This window comes from Falco biarmicus, chromosome 6 (assembly GCF_023638135.1).
Source record: "Falco biarmicus isolate bFalBia1 chromosome 6, bFalBia1.pri, whole genome shotgun sequence".
NCBI classification, from domain to species: Eukaryota; Metazoa; Chordata; class Aves; order Falconiformes; family Falconidae; genus Falco; species Falco biarmicus.
Window position 1 is genome coordinate 18,955,168 of NC_079293.1, and position 8,685 is coordinate 18,963,852.

The 8,685-nt window shown below is 49.8% G+C and overlaps 1 protein-coding gene across 2 annotated transcripts in view; it reads right to left on the reverse strand.

Moving 5' to 3' along the window:
- Positions 1-7,763, reverse strand: part of LRRC1 (leucine rich repeat containing 1) — a 106,827-nt gene extending 99,064 nt beyond the window's left edge. Inside the window, exon 1 of one of the 2 annotated variants that reach the window (XM_056344129.1) lies at positions 7,206-7,763. In XM_056344129.1, coding sequence (XP_056200104.1) covers positions 7,206-7,364 — 159 coding nt within the window. In that variant the 5' untranslated portion in view covers positions 7,365-7,763. The remainder of the gene's footprint in view (positions 1-7,205) is intronic. The other variant, XM_056344130.1, reaches the window with a different exon arrangement.
- Positions 7,764-8,685: the final 922 nt, after the last annotated feature.

Below are 8,685 nucleotides of genomic sequence, written 5' to 3' on the forward strand. Positions count from 1 at the left end.
TACAATGTCACAGGGCACACCTTTGAAGAGTTTTGCTCTGTCATGTCATCTTTACACCCTCTCACTGGGTATTTATATTCACCAGTAAGATCGCAGGAGCCTTTTTCTTCTCAAGGCTAAACTATCCCAGCTCTTTCAGCCTCTTCTCATGACAGATGCTCAAAGCCCTTAATAGTCTTTGTGGCCCTTTGCAGGACCCATTCCAGTATGCCCATGAGGGAGTACTGCTGGCTCATGGTCAACTTGTCCACCAGGTCACCCAGAGCCTTTTTCTGAAAAGCTGCTTTCCAGATGGTTGGCTCCAAGCCTGTACCGGAGAACAGTTATTCCTCCCCAAGTGCACACAGGGCTTTTTATTTCTCTTTACTGAGCTTCATGAGATTTCTCTCTGCCCCTTTCTCCAGCCTGTCAATGTCCCTCTGAATGGCAGCATAAACATCCTCCTTATCAACTACCTCCAAGGAGATCCCTGAACAAGCCAAAATCTGATTCCTGAAGTGTGATGCTGCTTTTTGCACTGTTTCCTCCTCTTGTGACCGTGAGATGGTGGAGTTCAGGATCCTTACAGCCAAGGTGACCATGGTCACTACAGCCACTACAACTCTGACCTTCGTATCTCAACCTGTCCTTTCTTGTTTACGAGGGCCAACAGAGCACCTCTGTCCATTGACTCCTTGATCACCCGCGTTACGAAGTCATCAATGCACTCCAAAAAGCTCCTGGATTGCTTAAGTCCCGCTGCATCATCCTTCCAGCAAATGTCAGGGTGGTTCAAGACCCATGTGAGGACCTGGGCCTACAAACATGAGGCTTCTTCCAGTTATCCAAAGAAGGCATCATCTACTACTTCTTCCTGATCAGGCAGTCTACAGCAGACACCCAAGACAATGTCACCCACTAATCCCAGCCTGCTCTCAGCTGGCCCATCTCCAGGCAAAGCTTCACATATCCCTACGGCTCTCTCACGTAAGGGCAACTCCCCCTCCTTGCCTGTATCCATCCATTGCAGAACTCCAGTCACGGGAGATATCCTACCACGTCTCTCTGATCCCAATAAGATCTATAAATTTTGAAAAAGGAAATAAAGCTTCTAGGTGTTTACAACTTAAGAAGGGATGGTTACAACCCATGAGTTAAATTTAAGGAGAAGTGTATGGTATCATTTCTTTCCATAGCAGATTACTGGCCACTGACCAAGCAAGCATCTTTCAGGCTTACGGTTGCATAATGGGAGAACAGTGAAATTTAGCCTAAACGGGGCTTTTTTTCCTGAGAAAGAGGTGTGGTTTGGGAAGAACAGAGGTACTTTTTCTTCAGGAGCTTTCACAAGATTTTGGTATGATAACAGCACCCTGGTTTTCAACACTACATGTAATGAGATACAGACACTGCCCAAGTCGAACGCCAAGCAGCAGCACACCATCGGCTTCTCTAACACAAAAACTGGGGCATGGGAGGAGACCAGGGTTTAACCAGGTCTCTTGGAGAAGGGGTATCACATCAATCAATTAACTCTACAGAGAAGCTTTAGCATGTAACACCAAGAAAAATCACAGATGACAGGTACAATCTGTAAGCACAAACAGAGAAGTGAAATGATTCAGTTGCATCAAATCAGGTTTACAAACAGCACATAATACAGACAAACTCTTCCCAAAAGAAGAGTTCAGCAGAATCTTAAGCCAAATTAAGTGCATACATAAAACTTTGAAAATTATTTTTTTTGCTATTGGAGTTTTCACATAAACAACATCTGCAAAAAGTCTCACGGGAAAGTGGTCTTTACCCTTTGAGTAGAACAAGTGCACAGTAGCAAGATAAAACCGCAGCAAAACAAGAGTCTCTAGCACCAACCAATGCGAAGAATGCTAATGATGCAACATAAAAGCCAAAATATAATACTGCATTCAAAGGTTCACAAGATATTCCTTTTACCAGTGGAAAAAAAAATATGCTGAGATCCAGTTTTGTACTGCAAATTCTATGCACTGAGAAATTAAGTTGACAGGATGTACTGGCCCTTAAATTCTCATGTACAGGAGTAGGAAACAACATTTCATCAACTGCAGACTGATATATAGATTTGAAAGTATTTTATTTTGATCTGATGCTTTTCATTAGAGAACCTATTGAAATGCATCACGCAGAATGTACTGTTTTCTTCTATCAAAGCAATTTGCCAGAAAGCCCACTCTTCAGTGAAGTATAGCTCTTGACATGTAGCAAATGATATACTACACACCACAGCTTGAGTTGAAAAAGCCTTCAAGTTTTCATTTGTAAGGAAAATAAAAATGGTCCAGATTTAGAAAAAAACAACCCCCAAACTACACTTTTAAGTCTCTCCATGCACACTGGTGACCACATACTATGTTTTTTTCCCAATCAAATCAAATACAACAGAAGGCACTTAGGATCCAACACAGGAGAAGGAATTATTTCAGCAAGTTAACAGCCATGCTCTACCACTGGCCCTATACAAAGCCCTTCCTTTTGAGACCGAAGGGTGCAGCTCTTTAATTTGTCTTGTAAAGCAGAAGTGGTGAGAAGCATGCTGACAGCTAGAAATTGCTGTTCTGTGGGAAAACAACCACATCTGCCAAGAAAGACTAGAGAGACCTCAATATTGTGGAAAACCACTAGCAGCTTAATAGTACACAGCCTGCTCCCTCCAGCACATCCCACCAGGCTGGCTTATCCTGCAGGAAGGGCAAGAGCAGAAGAGGGAACCTGGGAGGCAGCAGAAAGAAAGGAGAAAGAGCAGACTACAAAGAACAGCTGGGGGAAAAAAAAAGTTTGCAAGGGCAGTCAAGAACCCAGCATAGAAGGAACGGGAGAGGAAGCAAAGAATCAGAAAAACAAGGCAGACAGAGCTGTTTAGGTCAGAGGAAGGAAGCAAGATCCTTGAGACCTCAAGGACAGGGGAGGATGGGAAAGTATGAACACACAGGGCAAGGAGTCTGAGACATCAGCCTAGGGACAGACGAAGGTCGTTGTCAGCATTAAGCACAAGTTCTCCATCATGTAACTGGGGAAGCGAGGGAAGAAGGGATTCAGAGATCCAGCGGGGCAGTTAAGGAGACCTGAGGAACGAATCAGTGTACTGACATGGGAAACCAAAAGGACCCCTGTGCAGTAGCCAAATAATGTAAAAAAAATTGTAAGTTAGTGTACAAATATAAATAATTAACTGGTATTCCTGAAAGGCTGACAGGTACAGCTTAGGGAAAAAAAAAAAAAAAAAAAAAACAAACAAACCAAAAAAAAAAAAAAAAAAAAAAAAAACCAAACACGGTACTTGTAGGGAAAAGAGGGTCAGAGAAAAAGAGTTCTTTTCCTGGGCCACATATGCATTAATGCATAAGGGAACAAACAAGGGGAGGAATGGAAATAATGGGGGCTAAAGACATCTCCCTCTGCTTCCTGGACATTTCTTTTCAAGTGTTTTCCAGATGAACCCTTCCTGCCTCTCTCCCCTTAGAAAGAGGTGAAGAATTCTACCACAAATTTTGGTCTGCCAACACAACAAAAATAAACCCAACCAAGTGATTCTTCTGAAATAATTCCAGCATATTTCTTGTTTCTCTTCTCCTCAGGATACTTCAGGCGACTCTCATGATTTACAATGCAATATTGCCGGGCCTTTCTGCTAGTCCTTTCCCATAGAGACAATACAGCAATTCTTTGTCTACTGTCTTCTGAAGGGATTTTTGTGTGTTTTCTCTGTTGGGTTTTTTTTGGTAATAACCTAACACAGATCATGCTCTACTGTCCCCTAGAATAATAGAGGTTTAAAGTACGCTAGCAAAGACTGTAGGTTAAATAAAGCCTAAGACTACTTCTGTACCTGGAGTGTATTCTTATACTGGTGTATTGGAGAAAACCAACCAACCACCTTTCATTGATCCTTAACAGAAACGAGAGCAGGAAGAAACAGGGGTGAAGAGGGGATGCGTGTGCATCCAACACAACTTGCCCCACCAACTTGAGAAAAACGCAGCAAGTCCCTGTATTCCAACATGCCACTTGCTGATATTTATCTGCCTCAGAAGGCTTTACCTTTGAAGGGATGAAAAAAAATTGCAGGAGCGGAAGGAAAGCCGATGTCTAGAGATAAAGCCATCATCACTGTCTCAGACTTGCTGCATGGCAAAGCTGGGAAAAGAACTCAGGAATATCTACTTGGTTTCAGAGGAGTATTACAAGACCTCCTGCCTGCTGTAACCGCCGTTTCAGACCACACCGGCCCCCACAGGGAAGACAGACTCTGAACTACCAGAGCAGGGCAGCAGAGGTGGGATTTTCCACACCCACTCAACTATGGCAACTTCTGCTGCAAGTCACAGCGTCTACAGGGCTATTCTTCTTCAGCATTTCAAGGTGAGCCGTTACAGCAGCAGTTTCCTAAGGCGGATTGCAACCATCTCAGTGACACAAACACCTTACCTGTGTTACGGGATACATTACAGCATCAGCACAGCCCACAGATGATTCACCTGGAATCAGCACAGATCACTGTGAACTTCAGGACTTCATCAAGTACGGGAAAACATCTAACTAACCAGCCACTGAGAGTTAATTAAGCAAGTCTCCTGACTTGCTTAGGCCTGAACTGAGCCCAAAACCAGTCTGATTTTGTATTACTGCCTTTATACACATAGAGAAGAAACTTAATGGAGCTAAGGTAAAACTAATCTAGTGCATTACACTAGATTAAGAGCCTAATGACCATTAAGATCTATGCTGGCCTAACAGTTTGTTAATTACACACCCTAACGATTTCCCTCATGTTTTCTCTACAAGTGGTATGATGTACCCCAGCTTTTTATACTTATTCCCAATTCTGTATCTGTACTTTGCACTGACGCCACCCTTTTAATGTAAAGGGGAATGAACAGTGTACTTTGCAGCCACCTTCCACAGCAACATCTTCCACTACTGTCCTGAACCTGATTCCTATAGTAAAATTTTTAAAACTATTTGCTGGTAGAAATGTTAAACAGGGCTATTCCCGTCTGTTTCCACCTTCAATAGATCAGTTTCACATTCAGGACTGCAGCTGTATTTTTGTACCTGAAAATCCTTCAGAGTCAACACTTACCTGAGATAAGGGCACTACGTTCCATTTATCAAAAAACATTAATGAAGGAACTGACAAGGAAAGTTCATAGGTTTGTGCAGGAAGCCCTAATAAAAATGCCTTCCTGCATTGCTGACAAGGCACAAAGTACTCAGGACAGATACGAGTATGTTTCTGTGGTTGTATTTCATCAAATTCCTCCTAGTCCAGCTAAAAACCCACAAACATATTCCTACAGTATATTTAGGCACTCCTGTAATCTGATCCATGCACATTAAAAAAAAAAAAAAAAAAAAAAAAAAAAAGAAATCTTTCTGACTTCAACTTTTGCTTGATTCCACTGCAATGCCAAGAAGCCCAGGTTGCCTTTTTTTTTTTTACCCCCTCAGCTATTTTTACATGCATGTGACTTAGCATGTACTCACACGTAAGTAATGAGAAGTGGTCTTTTTAGCCATCAGAGGACAAAAAAGGCTTACATTATGGTTCAAGGAAGAGGAGAAACAATGAACAGTTGCACTCTATTAATAGAAATAAATACCATAAAATACCATAAACAACAGACATCGTTGCGCAAATGTGCACAGCAACCAGTTTGTGGTGTATTTTCTTATATATATTTTTTTTTAAAAGTGCCATAGGTCTCAATGGGATTTCAGTCACAGGCACATTTGATACCTCTGCAATAAGATGCGTACAAGCCCAAAAGCCAACACGAAGAAGAAAAGTCTAGTACAAAGAGACTCCCGAGTCTAATCTATGTGCAAAGCCAGCAGAAACTACTGGAAGTAAAAATAGCACACAGAGAGGCTGTGTAAACCAGTTTTGCTCTGCTTCAGAAGGATAAAGAGCTCAGTCGCAACGAGATGCAAACTCGCACCTAGGTTTTCCAAAAGAAAACGCCTAATGCAATACATCAGTTCAACTGAACACCTTCACTAGTGTCTAGAGGAAAACCTCTCCACCATGACTACTCTTGCTACACTGAGTGAAAAAACAGTTAATGTGAGTGAACCAAGTTTAGAAAAAGAAAAGTAAGACTGTGTAAGTTTTGGTATGAACAGACCAACTTTGATACAGGTGGAAACAAAGGTGCTTTTGAAAATTCTTCTGGCTAGCAAGTTCAGTTTCTTGGATGCCAAGTTAGAGCTCACACACTTTAAAGGCGCAGCTCCCAGATAACTCTTCCCCTGCAGCGCCGAACTCTACCAACCATAGCTCACAAAGGTGTCCAAAGTTTAAAGAGGAAACACCGAAAAATGCTGGTGGTTGATCAAGCCAAAAGCCAAGCACTCCTCCCACTCGCCCCACGCCCGTGGATCCATCCCCACAGTGCCTCACCGCCATCGCCCATCGCCCCGATGGCGTCCCTCCAGCAAGGGCCAGGCGGCCAGTGCCACTGGCGGGTGCCACCTCCACGCTGCACCACCACACTGAACCAAAAGCCAGTTCACCTTTTGACAGCTACCAGAAACGCGTTACGCGCAAAAATCTGGCTGCGTGATTCGGGCAAGAAGCAAAGCACTGCGAGCTGTGCAGGGCTTGCACCGAGAAAAAGCAAATGCTCATTCGCCTCTCGTGGTTTTGCACGATGAAGTTTCGGGCAGCGGAGGCAGGCACGGGAACGCTGCTATCTGCTGGGGGGGTGCCTTTCCCTCGTAGGGAGCAGATAGCATCGATCAAAAGGAGAAAAAAGGGGAGGGTTTAATACCCTCCAAAGTCTCGCAATTCCGATGACGTGAGCGTTAATCACGACACACACTCCCGTCCCGCGGCTCCAGCCCCAGCACCGCTGCCCTCCCACCGGGGCGCTTCCCCCCGCCACACGCGGGTCCCCCGGTTTCGCTCGTGAAAGCCCGTTTCCCACCGGCCGGCGACGACATGCGAAACGCTGACCCGAGGCTCCGGCTCCTCCGTTCACCCCCGGGGTCACCGCCACAGGCTGACGGCCCCAGCCGCCCCTCATCGCGGCCTCGGGGCGGGCGCGGCGGCGCCTCATCCCGCCGGCGCCGGGCCGGGGAGCTCGGCGGACACCTGCCGGGGCGGCTCACCTGCGGCCCCCCGCCCCGGCGGCGCCGGGACCGGCCGTCCCGCCGCCGGGGCCCGCCCCCCCGCTCCCGCTCACCTTGGGCAGCTCGCGGAGCTGGTTGGCGTCCAGCAGGAGCTCCTCCAGGCTGCGGCTGTAGCGGTAGATCTCCTCGGGCACGGCGGCCAGCGAGCAGTGCCGCTTGTCGATGGACTCCACATGGCGGTTGCACCGCCACAGGGGGATGCAATGGAACATCGCCCCGCCGGGGGGGCGCCGGGCCGCCGGGGGCCGCGGGGCGGGCGGCGCCGCCGCTCACCGCCGCCCCCGCCTCCCCGCCGGCCGCGGGAGCCGCTGCCCCCTCGCCGCCGCCGCGCAGTGCGGGTCCCGGCCAGCCGCCGGCGGCTACCCGCATCCAGCGCGCCGCCGCCGCCGGCGGGAAGCGGCCCCGGGCGAGCGCGGCGACCCCGGGAGAACAATGGGCGGGAGCCGGAGCGGAGCGGGGCGGCGGGCGGCCCTACTGCTCCTCGGCGGGCCGCTGCCCTCCCCGCAGGGGCATCGCGGGGCGCCGGGCGCAGGGCTGCTGGCGGCCGCCGCGCATTCCCGCGCCTGACCCGGAACACGGGCGGCTTCTCCCCCTCCCCTCCTCCCCCGTCCCGGCTGACATCAGCGGGGCCGGGCCCTGCCGCCCCGCCCCGGCCCGCCCCGGCCCCGGCCCCGGCCCGCCGGCCCGCCCGGGGAGGCGGCCAGCCGCCCGCACCCCCGCCGGCGCCGTCTCGCCCCGGGGAGCCGGGGGCGGGCGCCCGCACAACTTTCTGCCAAGGAGGAAGCCGCTCCGGCACGGAGTTTCCCCGGCTGGAAGTGTGAAGCCCTGCCCCGGGGCGGCCCCGCTCCGCGCTGGGCCCGGCGGGGCCGCGGGTCCCAGGGGCGCAGCCGCCGCCGCCGCGCAGGGTCCCCTGCAGCTGCCGGAGCCCCCTCGGGCCGGATTTGCCGGCGGTGGCGGGGGTCGGGGGGTGCGCTCGGCCGGGCGGTGTGCCGCGGTGTGCAGTGCCGGGCAATGCCGCCAGCCGGGTCGGGCCGCTCGTTTCACCCGCGTTCGGACACGCTGCGCCCTGCGGTGCTCGCAGACACCGCCCGGCGGGGTGCGCGCAGGCTGCGCTAGCGCTCTCCTCCCAGTTGCTGGCACGCAACGCTATCTGGAAAGTCGTGTAATAGAATGTATGGAACGCTGGCTAGGTGCGGTGGCCGTGGATGGTGTTTTTTCTCTGCATTTCTGTGGTATTAAAAAAAAAAATCAATATACTATCGCATTGCTGTGGTATTAAAAAAAAAATAATCAATATACTGTCCTCAAGGCTTTCTGAAATAAGGTTTTAAAAACCCACTTCCAGCAAAGGTCGGCCGGGTGAGCAAAGGTGAACAGGGCGGCAGCTCTGCCGGCGGCTGCGGGCTCCTGTGGCCCTGCTCCCCGCACTGCTGCGTGGGGCCGGGGCCTGGGCCTAGCCGCAAAACCCAGCCCTCGTTGTTCTGGTTGCATAACAGCAATTCTGTAATCTACACAGTGACATAAAATACTTTT